General features: G+C 42.5%; 1 protein-coding gene across 1 annotated transcript in view; it reads left to right on the top strand.

Annotated features, from left to right (window-relative positions):
- The first annotated feature begins 83 nt into the window (after positions 1–83).
- LOC126425059 (guanine nucleotide-binding protein subunit beta-like protein 1) overlaps positions 84–23,232 on the top strand; it is a 63,412-nt gene continuing 40,263 nt past the window's right edge. Inside the window, exon 1 of the mRNA XM_050087967.1 lies at positions 84–646. Within this exon, the coding sequence (XP_049943924.1) occupies positions 302–646 (345 nt within the window). The 5' untranslated portion in view covers positions 84–301. The remainder of the gene's footprint in view (positions 647–23,232) is intronic.

Below are 23,232 nucleotides of genomic sequence, written 5' to 3'. Positions count from 1 at the left end.
GATACTATATTTATCTTTGATTGAGCTTTGAAATAGAGAAAACAGAAAAACAGACGTGTGGCATTTGTATTGTGAAATGCAGCTGCGTATCTGTGACTCAGGAGAATCGTTTTAATGCTTGCATTGAGGTAGTATGTATTCTTCAGCGAAAATCGTACTATACCACAATGTTGTGTATGTTGACAGTCGTCACAGATGTTGGCCAAACTGCAAGGATTCCTTGCAGAAGGAACAAGTGCATAGTCGGCGGCTCGGCGCGCTGTTGAGTTTCAAGCAGTGGCCTGAGATTGGGAATTAGGTTATGTCAAAAGGAAAACCGATTCCGTTATATGCCTTTAGGCCTTATGGTTGGAGTGAAGAACAAAGTCCTCTTCATTGCCTCCTGTTTTACGAAAATTATTTGTTAATTGGTAGTGGAGATGGCCAGATATTCTGGTACGATCTAAAAACTCTGAGACCAGAACGATCATATTTGCCGAATATCCGTTCGCCTTGTCTACAATTACTTCGTTCTGGAAGTTATTTGATCTCGCAAAGTAAAGCCGGTGATGTCTCAATGTGGATCCAACGTGAGGGCGACTCTTGGATCCGCAAAAATAAGACTGACAACAACCACACTGGATTTTGCAGAATACAAGTTCTCGAGGTACGGGTTTTGCTGGCATTTTGTTTAAGAATAACACATCATTTCTCACTAATAAACTTCAAATCTTTTACAATATTCTCTATACAAAAACAAGAATTAAATGTACAGCAGAAGAGATTTTTAGCACGGTATTGGGGTTTGCCGTGTGTTAGGAGTTTAGACCCAATTACTTTCTCCTAATTCAGATGTTGAACGGTAATAGATGGCGTACTTTACAGTTGCATTAAGAAGTCAGCGCCAGAGCCTGAGGATGAGCTTATTTACATAATAAAATACAAGCGTAGTTAATGACTGTAAAAATAATGTGGGTAGATATTCACAAAGTAGACATTTCAGGTGGAAAATTGTGTTCCCTGTATAATTGTGTTCACATATCACTGAGGAAAGGGACCAAGTAACTGCTGAATTGATCCACATCAAACAGTACAGTGTGCAGAAGGAAAATTAAGCAGACTTAAGCAACTGCGACATTCAAGTATGTTCTGTAGTCCTGAAAATGTGGAAGTATACCCATTAACATGCTGCAAGAAACTCTTGATGTTACTACAATTTGATCTCTGTAGTTAACTTTCCACCACGAGTAGGTAAAGACAGTAGGCCCCTAACTGATGTTTTCTTTGTTGAAGCTAAAAAAAGCCATATACGCAGTAACAGGACAGACATTATTAATAATAGTTTACTATCTGGGACGAAATTTATAATGAATCAAATGCTGAAATATAATTTAATCTATTCCATGATAAATTTGTAAGTTAATTGGAAAGGACATAAGACACCCATATAAAGAATCATGAATCATTAGAGGGATTCAAGTATCTTGTTCATTTATTTATATATTTGTCCATAGATCATTTAGTACAATAATATTGGACACGTCAGAAATATTACAGAAACAATATATACATACAAAACATTAACAAATAGGGTAGGAGAAGGTGAGGAAAGGGCAGGAAATTGACTGTAGCCTTATCGTAGGAGTCATCCCAGCATTAACTTTAGCGACAATGGGAAACCATGGAAAGCCCATGTCAGGATGGCCGATGGGAAATAAACCCTGGTCCTCTCAAATGCGAATCCAGTACTGGATTCGTACTTTGCTTGGTATGCAGTTGGAAGGGGATCCACAAAATACATCATCTACATTGTAAGTGCAGTGTGCACAATAAGTAAATAAATGAAAAACTGCAGCTCTTCACTGTCCTTCACCCCCATCATACTATCCCTTCCCTTCCCCAGCCTCGTCATTACCCCCACCCAGTCGCCACTCCCCTCATGCACCGGTGCTGCTGCTCACAGTGTGGTTTCAGTTGTCTAAGACTGCAGATGTGTGTGCACATGTGCGTACATGCATGTGTGTATGTATGTGTAGAAAATTTAGATAGACCTTTGGAGAAAAGAGAACCACCTTTATGAATGTCAACAGAGCAGATGGAAAACCAGTCCTAAGCAGAGAAGGGAAAGTTGAAAGGTGGGAGGACTATATAGAGGGTCTATACAAGGGTGATATACTTGAGGACAATATTGTGGAACTGGAAGAATATGTAGATGAAGATGAAATGGGAGATACGATACTGCATGAAGAATTTGACAGAGCACTGAAAGACCTAAGTAAAAATAAGGCCCTGGGAGTAGATAACATTCCATTAGAACTACTAACAGTCATGGGAGAGCCAGCCATGACAAAACACTGTCATCAGGTGAGCAAGATGTATGAGGCAGATGAAATACCCTCAGATTTCAAGAAGAATATATAATTCCAGTCCCAAAGAAAGCAGGTGTCCATAGGTGTGAAAATTACCGAACTATCAGTTTAATAAGTAATGGCTGCAAAACTAACACCAGTGCTTTACAGACAAATGGAGAGACGGGTAGAAGCCGACATCGGGAAAGATCAGTTTGGATTCTGTAGAAATGTCAGAACACGTGAGGCAATACTGACACTACAACCTATGTTTTGCGAATTATAGACTTAGAGAAAGCCTTTGACAATATTGAATGGTATATTCTCTTTCAAATTGTGAAGATGACAGGAGTAAAATGCAGGGAGTGAAAGGCTATTTATAATTTTTACGGAAACCAGTTGGCAGTTCTAAGAGTTGAGGGGCATTAGGGAAGCAGTGGTTGGGAAGGGAGTGAGACTGGGTTGTAGCCTGTCCCCGATGTTGTTCAGTCTGTACATTGAGCAAGCAGTAAAGGAAAGAAAAAAAAATTGGAGTAGGAATTAAAATCCATGGAAAAGAAATAAAAAGTTTGAGGTTTGCCAAGGACATTGTAATTCTGTCAGACAGCAAAGGACCTGGAAGAGCAGTTGAATGGAATGGACAGTGTCTTGAAAGGAGGGTATAGGATGAACATCAACAAAAGCAAAATGAGGATAATTGAATGTAATCGAATTAAATCAAAGGTGGTGCTGCGGGAATTAGATTAGGAAATGAGACACTTAAAGTAGTAAATGAGTTTTGCTATTTGGGAAGCAAAATAACTGATGGTGGTAGAAGTAGAGAGGATATAAAATGTAGACTGGCAATGACAAGGAAAGTGTTTCTGAAGAAGACAAATTTGTTAACATCGAGTATTTAAGTGTCAGGAAGTCTTTTCTGAAAGTTTTTGTATGGAGCATAGCCATGTATGGATTTGAAAAATGGATGATAAATAGTTTAGACAAGAAGAGAATAGAAACTTTCGAAATGTGGTGCTACAGAAGAATGTCAAACATTAGATGGTTAGATCACATAACTAATGAGGTGCTGAATAGAATTGGGGAGAACAGGAATTAGTGGCACAACCTGACTAAAAGCAGGGATTGTTTGGTAGGACACATTCTGAGGCATCAAGGGATCACCAATTTAGTACTAGAGTGGAGGGTAAAAATTGTAGAGTGAGACAACAGATAAATACGCTAAATGGATTCAGAAGGCTGTAGGTCGCAGTAGTTACTCGGAGATGAAGAAGCTGGCACAGGATAGAATAGCATGGAAAGCTGCATCAAACCAGTCTCTGGACTGAAGACTATAACAACAACACAGGCATCCAAGAGTACAAGTTAAATTTTATGACATATTCCGTTTTATATGACAAAATTCTGCACAATATAAATGCCACTACGTAATTTTGCACACTTCACATTGTGAAAACTGCAGTACACTACATGACACAATAACCTATCTCACAAACACATCATTGCCACATAATTAAAGCACTACAGCAAGCCACCGCTTCATGCACCATGGTGTCTACATCATCATTTCTTTTTCATTCCAAAACAAATGATGTCACTCTACAAATCGCCACACAGTGCAATTACATCACAGCTCAAAGCAGATGGGTGGTATCCTACAACAATGTATGCCACAAGGAGGGTATAGTAAGTAAACATGGCTTTTTAAACTCGGGCTTGAAGTGAGCCCTAACCGAGCTATCTGACAAGATTCGAATAGCCCTTTTCTGTAATGTAAAAAATATTATTTAATTGACTATTAATTTTACCCCAGAAAACTATTCTATAAGCTACAAGGGACTGGAAGTAACTAAAATAAGCCATTCTAGCATCGCCTGAGGAGCAAATTTTGGAATTCCGAGAGCGAAACATGGGAACTGAGTTTCTGGGAGAGATTAGTTACATGATCTTCCCAATTTAAATCTTGGTCAACATATTTTCCTTAAGGGTCTGTGCAGCATACCCTGTCTAACTCATTTGTGCCCAGTACCATATGGAGATCTTTGTTTTGATTTGTCTTCCCATAATGTATATAGTTTGTTTTCTTCACAATTAATGTCAGCTTGTTGGCATTGCACCATGAATGCAAGGACTTTATCTGTTTGAGTGGTTAATGATTACTTGATATCACTCACAGTTACACTAACACCACCTGCAAAGAAAGTGATCTCGGCTGCAGTGTGTGAGGTGTGTGTATCATTTATATGAATAAGGAACAGAAGGGGGTCGAAAACACTATCCTGGGGTAAACATATTTTGACTTTCCTTGCGTCAAATATTAGTCTGACTTTATGATTAGCACGAGTTGATGTGAGCTCCATAACCTGTAATCTATTATGCAAATGTGATTGAACCCACTTGTTTTCTATTCCCTTTAGCTCATTGAATCCAACTTATCTAAAAGGATTTGATGACTAATCATATCTAAAACTTTAGAAAGATCTAAATTAACTCCTGCAACACTACTATTGTTATCCAAATTACTATTCCATTGGTGTAATCATTTATCACTGTTTCCATACTTCCACCTGTTCGAAAGCCATGCTGATTATTATTCAGTAGGCTGTGGTCACCTAAGTCAGATGTTCCCAAACGTTTCGTCTGACAGAACACGTTAAGAATACTGGTACTTCGATGGCACACTTTGTTTATTTTGAAAGTTAGTATTTTTTATTTATTTGTTTATTTTTGTTTTTTTGTTTTTTTTTTTAGTGAGAACGTATTTTATTCAGTGATGACTTCAGTTTGATATCATAACTAATGACAAAGAAATAATAATACAATTTTAATAAAGTAGTACAGTCCAAATGTCGAAAAAAAGGAAGTATCATGTTATTAATTTTTTTTCCTGGAGCACTTATATGCTTCCCGCGGAACACCAGTGTTCTGCGGAACACAGTTTGGCAAACCCTGATCTAAGTACTTGAGGATTCATTCTCTCATTAATGTCTTACATTGTTTGAGAGTAGTGAAATGGGTCAGTAATTTTCAGCTTTACGCCTATTTCCACACTTGAATAAAAGTATCACTTTCAGTATTTTAAATCTTTTGTGGAATGCACCCTCAGTGAATGATAAATGAACACTGTGAGCCAAGAGCTTTACAATTTGTGACCCACTGCAGATTACAAGTGACAATGGATCATCATCTACACCAGCTGACATTTTGCATTTGAGGCTTTTAATTACCTCTACTACCTCATGTTCATTTGTTGGAATTAACCTCACGCTGGACACTGGTATGCAAAGCCTAAATGTATCCTGATTTGTAAAATTTAATTTAAGTGCTTGGGAAGTATTTATAAATACATATTCATGTAATTTGGCAGGTTTTTTTTTTTTTGTCAATTTTCGTGTGAAAGGAAAAGTGAATTATATCTGTTGAAAAGAACAAATAAACGTCTTGCAGTACTTGCACTATAAGAACTGCTTAAGTTTCTAAGAAAAGTTAATAAAAATCAAGAAACATGCACATTATGTCAGAAATTAGTAATGTCAACAACAGACTTAAGGCTTTATGGAATGTTGTAAAACAAGGCAGGGCAACAAGTGACAGAATAGGATAAAATCACTATTAATTTAAGTGGAAGAGCTGTATTGCGGGTTGTTGATACTTCAAAAGTGTTTATGGTGCAAATCATGTGATAAGAATCATTTGTGGTGTAAATTCAAGAACATTATGTAGAAAACTGTTCAAGGAACTTTGTATTCTAACCACTGCTTCTCACAAGGGAACCTCCCCATCGCACCCCCCTCAGATGTAGTTATAAGTTGGCACAGTGGATAGGCCTTGAAAAACTGAACACAGATCAATTGAGAAAACAGGAAGAAGTTGTGTGGAACTGTGAAAAAATAAGCAAAATATACAAACTGAATAGTTCAAGGGAAGATATCCAACATTAAGGACGAAAGGAACGCAGGAGCGCCGTGGTCTCGTGGTAACGTGAGCAGCTGCGGATCGAAAGGTCCTAGGTTCAAATCTTCCATCGAGCGAAAAGTTTAATTTTTTATTTTCAGTTTATGTGACAAACTCTTATGTTTTCATCACTTTTTTGGGAGTGATTATCACATCCACAAGAAAACCTGAATCGGGCAAGGTAGAAGAATCTTTTTACCCATTCGCCAAGTGTACAAGTTAGGTGGGTCGACAATATATTCCTGTCATGTGACGCACATGCCGTCACCAGTGTCGTATAGAATATATCAGATGTGTTTTCCTGTGGAGGAATCGGTTGACCTATGACCTTGCGGCAAATGTTTTCTGTTCCCATTGGAGAGGCACGTCCTTTCGTCTACTAATCGCACGGTTTTGCGATGCGGTCGCAAAACACAGACACTAAACTTATTACAGTGAACAGAGATGTCAATGAACGAACGGACAGATAATAACTATGCAAAAATAAAGTAAGTAAAATTTTCAATCGAAGGGAAGACTTGAACTAAGGCCCTCTCGTTCTCCAGCTGCTCATGCTACCACGGGACCACGGCGCTCCTGATCTCACAGAGTCCATTATGATGCTTATGTAGCCCATTGAGTACTCCGTTTGTATATTTTGCTTATTTTTTCACAGTTCCACACAACTTCTTCCTGTTTTCTCAATTGATCTGTGTTCAGTTTATCAAGGCCTATCCACTGTGCCAACTTATAACTAAATCTGAGGGGGGTGCGATGGGGAGGTTCCCTTGTCAGTATATCTATTCCTTAATGAAATTTGTTGCAGGTAATACATCTCTATTTCCAACCAATATCTCAATATGTAGTATCAATGCTAGGAATAAGAACAACCTACATAAAGGCGTAAAATCAACCCTTTTGTGCTAAAGAGGGTTTAATGTGGAGCACAGAATGTCATTTTTTACTTCTCATACTGTAATTGTGTACATCATTGTTCCTTTTGAACTACAGTGGAGTATTTACAACAAACTTTATGAGGGAATAAATCTGCTGTGAAGCAGTTCTTAAAACAGATGTCTTTAAGGTGATTGTGGGTAAGCACCACACATTATTCTTACAGCATGTTTTTGACCCATGGACGCTTTATTCCTTAAAGCTGGGTTACCTCAGGGCACTGTTCCATACAACATTTTTGAATGAAAATTCACAAAATATGTCAGCTTACCGATTTGCCTGTATTGAAGATTTGCAGTGATTCAAAGTACAACTGTGGCTGAACTGGGTTGTTTTAGTAGTTCCAAGATGAAGGGTTTTTTCCCTGTTTAAATTCTCATCAAAATGGACATCGAAGATTTAAAAATTTTCACTGGTGCTATCTTGTTATTTAGTGCTTGTAAAATTTGGTGAGTGAATCTATAAATGACAAAGTTCTCAGCTGAGCAACTCCTTTGAAATCCAAATTGTAATTTACTGAGGATATCTCAGTTGGAATACTATTCTAGAACACAAAAAGTTTGGAAATTATGTCAGGGGTGAAACATTTCAGTAGTTATTGACATCTCTCTTATCCCCTTTCTTTGAGGGAGGTTTAATGATGGCATATTTTGATCTCTCTGGAAAAATGCCCTGGGTTAGCGATATATTAGATGAGGTAAGATTCAGTTTTTGTTCCATAGACCCAAAAACAACAAGATGATTCTCATGGATGTGGAACATGTCAGAAAGTAGAACATAAAAACATAAAACATTTGGATATAATACTTACTGCCTGATCATTTGTCAGGAGATTGTCAAAATAGGTGAATACAATGCGGTAAACTTGAACAGCTCATATTTAGAGAATTAACACGCTGTCAGAATGAAACATTGGTAAGCACTATTGATAAATTTATCATGCACAAAATACCTCTTGACTGTTGTGACCAAGTGCGGTCAAAACTGAAATCTAGCCTCATACGGCGGATGGAAAGGAAATTCTTCTCGTTCACTACACACCACAGTGAACCTTATAATTCCCCATTTACAAAGTGGGAGCTCCTCACCGCCCTTGCACAGTGCCCTGACACAGCTCCTGGACCGGATCGGATCCAGAGTCAGATGATTAATCATCTCTCGTCTGACTAAAAGTGAAGTCTCCTCGCAATCTTCAACAGGATCTTGTGCAATGGCGTCTTTCCATCGCAGTGGCGGGAGAGCACAATCATTCTGGTGCTCAAACCCGGTCAATACCCACTTCATATGGATAGCTACCAGCCCATCAGCATTACCAACTTTCTTTGTAAGCTGCTGGAAAGTATGGTGTGTCGGCAGTTGGGTTGAGTCCTGGAGTCACGTGACCTGCTAGCTCCATGTCAGGAAGGCTTCCGCCAGGGTCACTCTACCACTGATAATCTTGTGTCCCTCGAGTCTGCCATCCGAACAGCCTTTTCCAGACACCAACATCTGGTTGCCGTCTTTTTTTACATATGTAATGCATACGACACAATGTGGTGACATCATATCCTTGCCACATAATATGAGTGGGGTCTCTGGGGACTGCTCCAAATTTTTATTTGAAACTTCCTGTCGCTCTGTACTTTGTGTGTCCAAGTCACTGCCTTCCATAGTTCCCCCCATATTCAGGAGAATGGCGTTCCGCAGGGCTCTGTATTGAGTGTATCTCTATTTTTAGAGACTATTAACGGTCTAGCAGCCATCGGTCTCACATTCTCTGTATGCGGATGATTTCCACATTTTGTACTGTGCCTCCAGTACTGGTGTTGCTGAGTGGCACAGTCATGGGCTCCAGCCCACGGCTTCCATTTTCCAGCCACGAAGTCGTGTGTCATACATTTCTGTTGGCGTCGCACCTTTCATCCAGAACCAGAACTTTACCTTAATGATGATCCACCCATTGTAGTGGAAACATATCAATTCTTAGGACTGGTTTTCAATGCCTGATTGACATGGCTACCTCATCGTCGTCAGCTTAAGTGGAAGTGCTGGCATCACCTCAGTGCCCTCCGCTGCTTGAGCAACACTAATTGGGATGCAGATCACTCTACACTACTGCAGCTCTACAGAGCCCTTGATCAATCCTGCCTTGGCTGTTGAAGGATGGCTTATGGTTCAGCGGCACCCTCAGCATTGCGTTTACTTGACCCAGTGCACAACTGTTGCATTCGCCTAGTGACGGGAGCTTTTAGAACGAGTCCAGTGTCCTGGTGGAGGCCGGAGTCCCTCCATTACGGATCCGAAGTGCACAACTGCTCACCAGCTACATTGCACATGTTTGTAGTTCTCCTGCATATCCAAATTACCGTCTCCTTTTCCCAACCACAACAGTTCATCTCCCGCATCGGCGGCCCATGTCAGAGCTTATGATTGCAGTTCACGTCTGGTCCTTCTGTGTGAACTGGAGTCCTTCCCGTTACCACCTCTCCTCGAGGTCCATTCACATACATCTCCATGGTGTACACCTAGGCCACAGATTCTTCTGGACCTTTTGTGTGGGCCTAAGGACTCTGTTAACCCTATGGCTTTCCGCTATCACTATCTCTCAATTCTCAACATGTACCAAGGCCATATTGTGGTTTACACTGATGGCTCAATGACTGATGGTCACATAGGCTTTGTGTATGTTCATGGAGGACTTATTGAACAGCACTCCTTGCCAAATTGCAGAGCTGGCGGCCATATTTCATGCTCTTGAGCACATCTTAGTTAGACCCGTGGTCTAGGGGTAGCATCTTTGATTCATAATCAAAACGTCTTCGGTCCTGGGTTCGATCCCCGCCACTGCCTAAATTTTGATAAATAATCAGCATTGGTGGCCGAAGACTTCCGGCATAAGAAGTCAGCCTCATTCTGCCAACGGCCTTGTCAAAGAGGGCGGAGGAACGGATAGAGGTTCAGGGCACTCTCTTGTCCTAGGGTGGGAAATTGCCCCTAAAGGCAGAAGAATCAGCAATGATCAACGACATGAGGATGCAGAAGGCAATGGAAACCACTGCATTAAAGACATGTAACGTGTATCCACAGGACATGTGGCCTGTAATTGAAGAAATATCATGATGATCTCTCCATTGGCAACAGATTCCGGAATAGTCCCCCATTCGGATCTCTGGGAGGGGACTGCCAAGGGGGAAGTTACCATGAGAAAAAGATTGAATAATCAACGAAAGGATAACTTTCTACGAGTCGGGGCGTGGAATGTCAGAAGCTTGAACGTGGTAGGGAAACTAGAAAATCTGAAAAGGGAAATGCAAAGGCTCAATCTAGATATAATAGGGGTCAGTGAAGTGAAGTGGAAGGAAGACAAGGATTTCTGGTCAGATGAGTATCGGGTAATATCAACAGCAGCAGAAAATGGTATAACAGGTGTAGGATTCGTTATGAATAGGAAGGTAGGGCAGAGGGTGTGTTACTGTGAACAGTTCAATGACCAGGTTGTTCTAATCAGAATCAACAGCAGACCAACACCGACAATGATAGTTCAGGTATACATGCCGACGTCGCAAGCTGAAGATGAACAGATAGAGAAAGTGTATGAGGATATTGAAAGGGTAATGCAGTATGTAAAGGGGGACGAAAATCTAATAGTTGTGGGCGACTGGAATGCAGTTGTAGGGGAAGGAGTAGAAGAAAAGGTTACAGGAGAATGTGCGCTTGGGACAAGGAATGAAAGAGGAGAAAGACTAATTGAGTTCTGTAACAAGTTTCAGCTAGTAATAGCGAATACCCTGTTCAAGAATCACAAGAGGAGGAGGTATACTTGGAAAAGGCCGGGAGATACGGGAAGATTTCAATTAGATTACATCATGGTCAGGCAGAGATTCCGAAATCAGATACTGGATTGTAAGGCATACCCAGGAGCAGATATAGACTCAGATCACAATATAGTAGTGATGAAGAGTAGGCTGAAGTTCAAGACATTAGTCAGGAAGAATCAATACGCAAAGAAGTGGGATACGGAAGCACTAAGGAATGACGAGATACGTTTGAAGTTCTCTAACGCTATAGATACAGCAATAAGGAATAGCACAGTAGGCAGTACAGTTGAAGATGAATGGACATCTCTAAAAAGGGCCATCACAGAAGTTGGGAAGGAAAACATAGGTACAAAGAAGGTAGCTGCGAAGAAACCATGTGTAACAGAAGAAATACTTCAGTTGATTGACGAAAGGAGGAAGTACAAACGTGTTCCGGGAAAATCAGGAATACTGAAATACAAGTCGCTGAGGAATGAAATAAATAGAAAGTGCAGGGAAGCTAAGACGAAATGGCCGCAGTAAAAATGTGAAGACATCGAAAAGATATGATTGTCGGAAGGACAGACTCAGCATACAGGAAAGTCAAAACAACCTTTGGTGACATTAAAAGCAACGGTGGTAACATTAAGAGTGCAATGGAAATTCCACTGTTAAATGCAGAGGAGAGAGCAGATAGGTGGAAAGAATACATTGAAAGCCTCTATGAGGGTGAAGATTTGTCTGATGTGATAGAAGAAGAAACAGGAGTCGATTTAGAAGAGATAGGGGATCCAGTATTAGAATCGGAATTTAAAAGAGCTTTGGAGGACTTACGGTCAAATAACGCAGAAGGGATAGATAACATTCCATCAGAATTTCTAAAATCATTGGGGGAAGTGGCAACAAAACGACTATTCATGTTGGTGTGTAGAATATATGAGTCTGGCGATATACCATCTGACTTTCGGAAAAGCATTATCCACACAATTCTGAAGACGGCAAGAGCTGACAAGTGCGAGAATTATCGCACAATCAGCTTAACAGCTCATGCATCGAAGCTGCTTACAAGAATAATATACAGAAGAATGGAAAAGAAAATTGAGAATGCGCTAGGTGACGATCAGTTTGGCTTTAGGAAAAGTAAAGGGACGAGAGAGGCAATTCTGACGTTACGGCTAATAATGGAAGCAAGGCTAAAGAAACATCAAGACACTTTCGTAGGATTTGTCGACCTGGAAAAAGCTTTCGACAATATAAAATGGTGCAAGCTGTTCGAGATTCTGAAAAAAGTAGGGGTAAGCTATAGGGTGAGACGGGTCATATACAATATGTACAACAGCCAAGAGGGAATAACAAGAGTGGATGATCAAGAACGAAGTGCTTGTATTAAGAAGGGGGTAAGACAAGGCTGTAGCCTTTCGCCCCTACTCTTCAATCTGTACATCGAGGAAGCAATGATGGAAATAAAAGAAAGGTTCAGGAGTGGAATGAAAATACAAGGTGAAAGGATATCAATGATACGATTCGCTGATGACATTCTATTCTGAGTGAAAGTGAAGAAGAATTAAATGATCTGCTGAACGGAAGGAACAGTCTAATGAGTACACAGTATGGTTTGCGAGTAAATCGGAGAAAGACGAAGGTAATAAGAAGTAGTAGAAATGAGAACAGCGAGAAACTTAACATCAGGATTGATGGTCACGAAGTCAATGAAGTTAAGGAATTCTGCTACCTAGGCAGTAAAATAACCAATGATGGACGGAGCAAGGAGGACATCAAAAGCAGACTCGCTATGGCAAAAAAGGCATTTCTGGCCAAGAGAAGTCTACTAATATCAAATACCGGCCTTAATTTGAGGAAAAAAATTTCTGAGGATGTACGTCTGGAGTACTGCATTGTATGGTAGAAAAACATGGACTGTGGGAAAACCGGAACAGAAGAGAATCGAAGCATTTGAGATGTGGTGCTATAGACGAATGTTGAAAATTAGGTGGACTGATAAGGTAAGGAATGAGGAGGTTCTACGCGGAATCGGAGAGGAAAGGAATATGTGGAAAACACTGATAAGGAGAAGGGACAGGATGATAGGCCATCTGCTAAGACATGAGGGAATGACTTCTATGGTACTAGAAGGAGCTGTAGAGGGCAAAAACTGTAGAGGAAGACAGAGATTGGAATATGTCAAGCAAATAATTGAGGACGTAGGTTGCAAGTGCTACTCTGAGATGAAGAGGTTAGCACAGGAATGGAATTCGTGGCGGGCCGCATCAAACCAGTCAGTAGACTGATGACCAAAAAAAATCTTCTCATGCCCTGGGGAGTCGTTTCTCCTGTGTACTGACTCTTTGAGCAGCCTACAAGCTATCGAGCAGTGCTACCCTCACCATCCTTTGATAGCGTCCATTCAGGAGTCCATCTATATCCTGGAACAGTCCCGTTGTTCAGTGGTGCTTGTGTGGACCCCAGGACACGTCAGAATCCCAGGCAACGAACTTGCCGACAATCTGGCCAAACAGGCTACACAGAAACTGCTTCTGGAGATGGGCATCTCCAAAACTGACCTGCATTCTGTCTTACCCTGCAGGGTTTTTCGGCTTTGGGAGACAGAATGGCTTAACAGTATGCACAACAAACTGTGTGTCATTAAGGAGACTGTGAATGTGTGGAAGTCTCCCATGTGGTCCCCTTGCAGGATTCAGTTGTATTCTGCTGGCTCTGCATTGGCCATACCTGACTAACGAATGGTTACCTCCTCCGTTGCAAGGACTCACCTCGGTGTCGCTGTGGCTAAAAAATGACGGTTGCCCACCTCTTGCTGGACTGCCCACATTCAGCTGCTCTGTGGTGGACTTTAACTTTCCCAGCGTCCTACCTTCGTGTTGGGTGACAATGCCTCAACAGCAGCGTTAGTTTTGTTTCATTTGTGAGGGTGGGTTTTATGATTTGATCTAAGTTTTAGCGCATGTCCTTTGTCCCTCTGTGTCCTCCACCCTGGTGCTTTTAGTGTGGAGGTATGAATGTCTTGCAGAGTGACTGGCTTCTCCTTTTTATTCTCATGGTCAGCCAGCCATGGTAATCTGCTCTCTTGTTTTGATCTCTTCTACATGTTTCTTGTGTCTCTCTGTGGTTTTCGTGTCTGATTTTGTCCATTTTAGTGTTTGTTGCCCTTCTGCCATTCTTGTGGTTTTCTCCTTTCTTCCAGCTGTCTTTTGTATGTCTCGATTATTTTACTCTTCCCCTTGTGGAATGATTTTAATCGGAACGAGGGACCAGTCACCTAGCAGTTTGGTCCCTCCCCCCTCCCCCTCCCTCTTTTAAACCAACCAACCAATCAACCTCTACCCATCATTATTTTCAGTATGATTGACAACACAGTGGGAACATTATGTCACTGCTTGTAACATGTATCTTTTGGTATAATTTTATTCTTTTTTATCTCGCTGTAGGTTTTATAGATTTTATGATGATTCTTTTTTCCTCTTTTTGTCTGTTCAGTCAGAAGATGACCAGACTCTGGTTGGAATCAGTTACAGTACTGTGAAATCCTTGTGGTATTTTGTTGTATACAATAAGAAATAAAAGAAGATAATCACTTACATGTAAGTGGACAGTGTGTAATTGTTTCCAAGCTGAATGTTATATACAGGAGGACACAGAAGTCTATCAACATTTGAAAATGCACTGATCCACGAAATGATATAGGCAGAGTGTTAAAACTTGGCATGTGTGCCTGAAATGACATGGTGTTTTATTTCAACCAAAAGCGAGTCCCAAAATTGGCCACAGATGGCACTGGACAGCAACATGTCAGTGCCTCTGCTTGAGAATCTTTGTGAAATGAGCTGTAGTGGGAGAAGAGTTGGGTCACCAGACCCCAATCTGAATATTATTGGCTGTGGGGTTAGCCGAAGTCACAAGTCTACCACAATTGTCCAACCTCAAGGGTGTACTAAAAGAAAACATCTGACAAAAATTATTACCCTACCTGTTGATAAAATTCTGTGGACTTTTGTTCACAATATTATGGCTTGACTAAACGCATTCTTGGTGAGTGTCAGCTGACATGTTGAGCATTTGTTGTAAAGAATGTCATCTTTGCTAACAATCAGTTGTGATGCTAAATTATTGCTGTTGTATCAAATGAAGTGCCATCTGTCAGTCTCCTGTGCACTTTTTTTGCTTTCAATAAAACCCCATGTAATTTCAAACATGTGTGAAAATTTTTCTCACTCTTTATACATTATTCCATGAAGTATTGACTTTTCAAGTGTTAACGGCCTTTTGGGTTACTCTGTGTATTAGTTGCTACCTAATCTGTACTAAAAATGATCCAAATCACATTAACTTCAGGGAATCAGTACTTCATCACAATACAAGAAATGGACATACAATTGACATGCCATACTGCAGACTATCGAGGGTCCACTGTCATTGTAAACATCATGGCCTCATGGTTTTTTAACAAACTCTGACTTAATACAAACACAGTGTTTATGAATAAATCAAAAGTACTAGGAAAATGGATTGCATGTAAAAGAAACCATACTGTTCAAGAGTTCATTAAAGTAGTCACCCAGTCAATAGGTTTCTAAGAACACGATCGTAATATATTTACTTGTATTTAAATTAGTAACACGGTGTTACTGGAAACACAATCCTAGAATTAAACAGAAAGTAACTGTAGAAACTTGTGCAGACAATATTAAATAGGTAAGAAACTGTGTAAACTTGTACAGGCACAATTGCAGTCACCCATCTCGGCCGTTTGTACTAATGTCATAGGTAGACAATTGGTTCTTTTGTGCTGTAAAATTCTGAACCAATATTTCTCAAAAATGCTCGAAGTGGGGTTCACTTGTGGGCAGCCAGCCTCTTAATGCGGGCATTGTAAATCCAGAGTTTGTATCAGTTTATTACCTAACTCCACAGAGCTCGTGCTGGCACTGCCGTATCGTGTGTTCAAATTACCTCTTGAGAGTCATGACCAGCTGGTTATTTGTGTACACTCTGTACAGTTCTGGTGTCAGAAGACTTAACAGTTGTGAACTATTATTCTGCTCTTTCACCAGAGGCCATCTCAGAATTGGCTACTACGAAGCAATATGGCGAGCGATGTAAGGTATTGGCCTGTTACCAGAGCAGGCAGGGTGATTGGTATCTTCCAGGGTGGATGCCATTGTATCTGGCTGTAGAGTCAGTGGAGGCCACGTCAGTAATCTTCCATTCAGAGCTGTCTTCGATGTATTGCATCGGGTTTGGGATTTGACAGATGTCAGCTCCCCTTTTTTACAAGATAGAGCAGACAAGCCCTTGGCTTTATGAATAAAAAATGCTGTTATCAGTTTGAAAAAATTTATTTACTCAACATGTTCCCTCTAGGCTCAATACATGAAAAAATAGGCAATTTTCACTGTGATGACCACCTCTTGAGGAAGGGCATTGTCTTGCCAGTACAGGATTCCCTTTATCAACTTTCCTCGATGTTTGTAGACCAATTGTTGCTTCAGTTTGTCATGAAATTCAATGTAGTATTTTGCCGTGATGGTTTTACCGTGCTGTAAGTAGTCAGTCAGTTGGATTCCACCCTTATCCCAAAAGACGGATGTGAGCAACTTGTCTACATTTCTGTTTGTGTTTTGAACTTGTTTGGATGTGGAGAACCAGTGTGTCTCCATTCTTTGGACTGTTCTTTGGTCTCTGTACTGTAAGTGTAGATCCACATTTCATGCTTCATCCACAGTGATGAAACAATAAAAAAATACCACAGGACCCCAGTAAAATTAGAGCAAAATGGACTCTGAAACACCCATTCATTCATCTTTTGGTGTGCACTAATACATTTGGTGAAGAGCTTCCTCATGTCCAGAATCTTATGATTAATATGACATCCACATTCTTGGGATATGCGTAGGATCTCTATCTTTTTTAGCAGTTACCCTCTGATCATCAAAGTTCACAGTTTCAACAGCATTCACAGTTTTCAGAATTGTAACTTGAGTGGACCTTGTAGGACACTCCATTTTCAGTGCTCTGTTTTAAATGCAGCAACTCAATTCTTGATCCACCCAAGGGACTCACAGCTCATTTGTGGCTTCATGTGTGACATGTACGATGCCCTGAGCTATTGCAATCTTTCTTCTCTCCCATGCCCTGTTCACTTCCCCATATCTATTCCTTCCCATTGTAGCTCCTCTCCCTCCTGCCCCCCCTTCCCCCCCCCCCCCCTTCTTTCTCCCCCTTGGCGTTTCCCTTTATGATGACCCAGCTAGTCCCTCGGTTCCACTATTTCTTTGGATCTTGTCTTGAGGTTCCATTCTCCCTTTCCTTTTTCCACTTTATTCTGGTTCTCTTTGGGGTTTAATCTCCCTTTCTGCCGTATGGTTTCATATTGTGAACCATTTGGGGGAGATCTCTGTCCCAAGCATCTCCAGTGTGGGTTCTGTGTTCCTATCCCCACCCCCATCTGGCTGAGCTCCCTGAATCCCTGATTTGTGCCAGGACAGATTAGGAGACTCTCTACTCTTTTTTGTGGAACATATCGAAGATAAGTTTGGTGCAGTTGACTCACTTAGTAAGATGCAATCTGGTTCCCTACTGATTAAAACCTCTTCTGCCTGCTATTCAATTTCCCTTTGTGCTTGTGAGTGCTTAGAAGGCAGCATGATGAGCATTACTCCTCACCAGTCCTTAAATATCACTGAGGACATTATTTTCCACAGAGCTTCCTCCTTCAGGAACTCGGGACTAACCTGGAATGTCATGGCGTTCATTTTATCCAGCTCGGTCTCTTCTCTTATCGGATTGCCTGATCAATTAAAAGGAAAGGAAGATTCAGGAATTCAAAACTCTTGACTATTTATCCTACTCTGAGGGCCCACAGAAATTCGACTGTCTCCACCCGGTATCTTTAATCTCAACCTTTGCTTCTGTTGCATTCTTTCATCCTCGTGTTTCCTCCTTACCTCCCTCCTGTCCCCCTTCCCTTTCCTCCTCCTTTGTTGTTCCCAATCCCTTCCCTCCTGGAACTGCTCCTTCTCCTCAGCCAAGAAGAAGCCCCTCTGTTTTGGCACCTGCTGGGCATGTGGCTCCTCCTAGGAAACCCGCTCCCCAGTGTCTCCAGGACAAGAAGCCTGTTACTTAGTTGTACGCAGGACCTGCCCTTCAAAGGAGAACAAAGAAAATGTGTAAGACTCAGATGAGGTCTGTTCTTGACATCCCAGAGGGTGTTGCACCATCCCTCTCAATGAGGGGATGTCGCTCCATCCTCACCGATGATGGACACCAGCTTGGCACAGTGACCACACCTTTTCCTCAACTGCCATCCCACATGCTCCACCACATAACAGCATTACTAAGTCTGTATCGAATTTGAATGACACCATCCTTTTGCCATTTGCTTCAGCAATTCCTTCTACCTCAGGTTTCCATGACAGAAGACTGTCCCTTGGTGGACCCCCAAAATTGCTGTGGCAATTTATGACCGCCTTTGTGCCCTCCATTGCTAGAAACAGCATCCATCTCTTGACCACCTTCTGGTCATTAAATGACTTCATGCATGGGCCTATTGTCTTCTTCAATGCCAGAAACAGATTTGTTGGGAAAAGTAGGTCACTGGCATTGGACCACATACTCCCTCTTTGCAGATATGGGCAAAGATCAGACATTTTTGGCTGTCATCTTCCTACAGGTGTCCCGGGAATTTCCCTGAATGGTGTTACCCTCACCAGCTCCAACTCAATTGCTGAGCATTTTGTTCAGCATTCCACCCAGGCCTCAGTTTTGGTCCACTATCAATCTGTGTTCAGTCTTCTCAAATGCTGTCTGGAACAACTATCTTTTTTCTTTTGGTCCCCATCACCTGGCTCCATGTAACACCCCATTTAGTAAGTGAGAAATCACCAGTGCCCTTGCTCTCTGCTCTGACACAGCCCCTAGACCAGGTGCACAACTAAATCCTTCAACACTTATCAGTGGATAGCCAATGTCATATTCTTTCCCTCTTCAGCCACCTCTGGAACAAGGAGGCATTCTCTTACCAATAGCAAGAAAGTGTCTAGTTTTGAAATTGGGTAAACAGCCTCCTCACATGGACACCTATCGTCCAATGCCCACTGCAAGTTACATGAACAAATGGTGGATGGAAGACTTAATTGGATCCTTGAATCCTGGAATCTTTCGCCTTTGAACCAGGATGGTTCTCCCTAAGGCTGCTCTACTGCAGATAATTTAGTCCGCCTGGAGTCTGTTATCTTAACAGCTTTTGCTCAGCGCTAACATGTTGTTGCAGTCTTCTTTGAACTACATAAAGCTTGTACTACATGTAGCCACCACACCCTTGTCGCTTTACATGAGTGGGGCCTTCATGGCACATTTTTTATTTTATTTATTTATTTTTTTAATATAGAACTTTCTTCCATATCGTACTTTTCAGGAACAAGTTGGCACCTCCCAGCTGCAGGAGAATGGCGTTCTGCAGGGCTCTGTTTTTTGTGTTATCAATCCTATGGTGGTGGCTGTGAGGCTTACAGTGTCTCCCTCTTTGTATGCTGATGATTTTTGTTTGTACACAACAGGTGTTGCTGAATGCAGAATGCAGGAAGCAATACATACACCACAATCTTGGGCTGTCAATCATGGCTTCCATTTTGCAACTGCCAAGACCTGTGTTATGCATTTCTGTCATCACCGTGCAGTCCATCCCATCCGGATTTGTACCTTGATGGCCAGTCTTTCAATGTTGTGGAACTCGTGGTCTTTTGGGGCTGGTTATTGATGCTCGGTAGACATGGCTCCCCCTATCTTTGTCAACTAAAGCATACATGTAGGTTACACCTCAATGCTTTTCGATGCGTCAGAAATACCAACTGGGGCCTGGACCACTCTACTCTGATATGACTCTGTGCAGCATTGGTCCACTCCCATCTAGATTTCGGGAGTCTTGCATACAGCTCGGCATCACCTTAGACATTACACATGCTGGACCAGATACATCATGGGAAAGAGTGGCAGCTGGCACCTTTAAACAATGCATGATGCATCTGCCATTCTACAGAGCACCCGAAGTACTGTCACTTCAGATATGAAGATCCACCTTCCGTAACGGCAGCCCAGGTGTGGGACTATGATTGCCATCAGCATCCACGCCCTTTTCTCTGAACTCCAGCTTTGCCCTCTACCACCTCTTCTCTGGGTCTGCTCTGTGGTGCACGCCCTGTTCACAGCTCTGTCTTGACCCATCACAAGGTCCAAAAGACTCAGCACATCTTGAGGCCCTCCATTGCAAATTCTTCTGCATTCTCGATGCATTTCGGGATTAAATAGTAGTTTGCATTGGTAGCTTGATGGCTGGCGGTCGTGCTGGCTTTACTGACATTCGTGCAGAATGTAATGAATACTGCTCCTTGCTGCATGGCTGCAGTTGTTTCATTGGTAGCCATCTCTAGTGCTCCTGAGCATATCTGTTGCTACACTGGTCAGTCCTTCCTCATCTGTAGCTACTACTCTTTGGGCAGTTTACAAACTCATGACCAGCGTTACCTTCACCATTCATTGGTCCTGATTATCCAGGATTCCCTTTTTGCCCTCAAACACTGGGGACTCACGGTGGTCTTTGTATGGACCTTGGGTCACGGTGGGATTCCGAGAATGAACCCACTGACAGGCTGGCCAAATTGATCACTTGTGAGCTGCCTCTAGAGATCAGTATTCAGGGACTGGACTTTCGATCATTATGTCATCCAGTTCTAAGGATTTGGAATTCAGAATGGCGTACTCTGACTTTGCTTAACAAACTTTGAGCAATAAAAGAGGCCATGAATTTGTGCAGGTCCTCCATGCGGGACTCTCTCAAGGACTACTGTCCTTCACTGCTCCGCATTGGCCACACTTGGTTGACTTGTGGTCGTCTCATCTGTCACAAGGGGATCCCAACCCAATGTCACTGTTTTTTGTGGTGCCCACTTGATGGTGGTTCACATTTTGTTGGTTTGTCCTAACGTGGCAGTCCTGTGGTGCACTGATAATCTTCCCGAACCGCTATCTATGGTGTTAGCGGACAATGCCTCAACAATTCACATGGTTTTTATGATTTATTTGTGAAAAGGGGTTTTTACGACTTCCTCTAAGGAAAGGTACCTCAGCCTAGTGAGCCCATTGAAGGGTTGGCAGGAGACCCTGTTTCCACCTCTGTCCCAAACAGGCAACGACTGTCAGTACTTGGTGGTCCATCCCAGCTCTCACCCCACTCTCTTTTGTTCTTTTTCGCCCTTCTCACGTGTTCTATTTGACTTGGTGTTCATCCTCTGTTTTCCTCTGCTTCTCTCACCCTGCTGTGTCGCTAGTCTTTCCTGGGCATTGTTGGGTGGAGTGCCGCTGGTAAGTGGCGGGGCCATGTCCCCCATCACAGGTTCTGTCTTTGAGGGCCTCCAGCTGTTTTGTCTTTATTCATTGTTGATTATATCCGCAACTCGTGGTCTTGCGGTAGCGTTCTCGCTTCACGAGCATGGGGTCCCGGGTTCGATTCCTGGCGGGGTGAAGGATTTTTCCTGCCTCGAGATGACTGGGTGTTGTTGTGTCGTCTTCAACATCATCATTCATCCCCATTACGGTCGGAGGACGCAATGGCAAACCACCTCCACTAGGACCTTGCCTAGTAAGGTGGCGCGGGTCTCCTGCGTCGCTCCCCTACGCTCTGCAAAGGAGTATGGGACTCATCATCATCATCATCATTGTTGATTTACCTGGTCCAGGTGGGAGGGAAAGGTGACCTTGTAGTTGGCTCCCATCTGTGCGCCCCAAGTTCTCCCACTCTCTTTCGGTTCCAGATCTTGCAGACGCCTGTACTCCCTCTGTGCCCTACCCTCCTCCACCTCTGAAAGAGAAGAAGAAGAAACAACATAAATCCCAAGGCAAGGCGCCATGGTGCCCCCAGAGGTGCCATCTCCCCTCTCGCAAACTGAGTCTGACATCTTATTTATGGATGTCACCTCATCCTTACTGGTGACAACTACTGACTGAATGACGTGACCTCCTCCTCAGCTTCTTCATGTCTACCTTGGATTCAGGCCACACGATCATCCAGTGGAATTGTAACAGATACTATCATCACCTAGTGGAAATGCAACGTCTTGTCTCCTCTTATTCTGCATTCTGTCTCGTTCTTCAAGAAACGCATTTCCGTGATGACCACTCTCCCCAACTTTTCGTGGTTATCAGGCATTCTGTCGAAATCCTGCTGGCCCTGGGGTAGCATCTGGTGGGGTCTGCACTTTTGTTCGCTCCGATGTCATTAGTGACTGGATTCCCCCGCGTACCACCTTGAAGCAATAGTGGTTCGAGTGCAAATGACTCTGGCAATCACTGTTTGCAATGTCTACCTCCCTCCAGGGAGGCCAGTTGCTTACGTTGCACTGTTTACATTTATCTAGCAACTACTGCCCCTGTTTCTCCTCCTTGGGGACTTCAATGACCGCCATCCACTGTGGGGTAGTATCACTTCAATGGATAGGGGTATCCTAATTGGCCACCTTATCACAGACTCCGTTTCATGTCTCCTCAATGATGGTTCCCCTATACACTTCAGTGCCGATCATGGTACCTTGTCTGCTATCAATCTCACAATCTGCTCCCCTACCCTTGTAGCTTCCCTACATTGGTCATCTGATGATGACATTTGTGACAGTGACCAATTTCTGGTGATTCTATCATTCCCCTGCTATCGCCAGGCAGACAGGCCCCACATGTTGGACATTCCGCAGGACCAATTGGCATTTATGTACACTACTTGATTAAAAGTATCCGGACACTTAGCTGAAAATGACTTAAAAGTTAGTGGCGCCCTCCATTGGTAATGCTGGAATTCAGTATGGTGTTGGCCCACACTTAACCTTGATGACGGCTTTCACTCTTGCAGGCAAACGTTCAATCAGGTGCTGGAAGGTTTCTTGGGGAATGGCAGCCCGCTCTTCACAGAGTGCTGCACTGAAGGGAGTTAGCAATGTTGGTCAGTGAGGCCTGGCATGAAGTCGGCATTCCAAAACATCTCAAAGGTATTTTATAGGATTCACGTCAGGACTCTGTGAGGCCAGTCCAGTACAGGGGTGTTATTGTCGTGTAACCACTCTACCACAGGCCATGCATTATGAACAGGTGCTCGATCATGTTGAATGATGCAATTGCCAGCCCCGAATTGCTTTTCAACAGTGGGAAGCAAGAAGGTGCTTATAACATCAATGTAGGCCTGTGCT

This window comes from Schistocerca serialis, chromosome 10 (assembly GCF_023864345.2).
Source record: "Schistocerca serialis cubense isolate TAMUIC-IGC-003099 chromosome 10, iqSchSeri2.2, whole genome shotgun sequence".
In the NCBI taxonomy this organism is placed as follows: domain Eukaryota; kingdom Metazoa; phylum Arthropoda; class Insecta; order Orthoptera; family Acrididae; genus Schistocerca; species Schistocerca serialis.
This window is presented reverse-complemented; position numbering and strand designations above follow the sequence as displayed.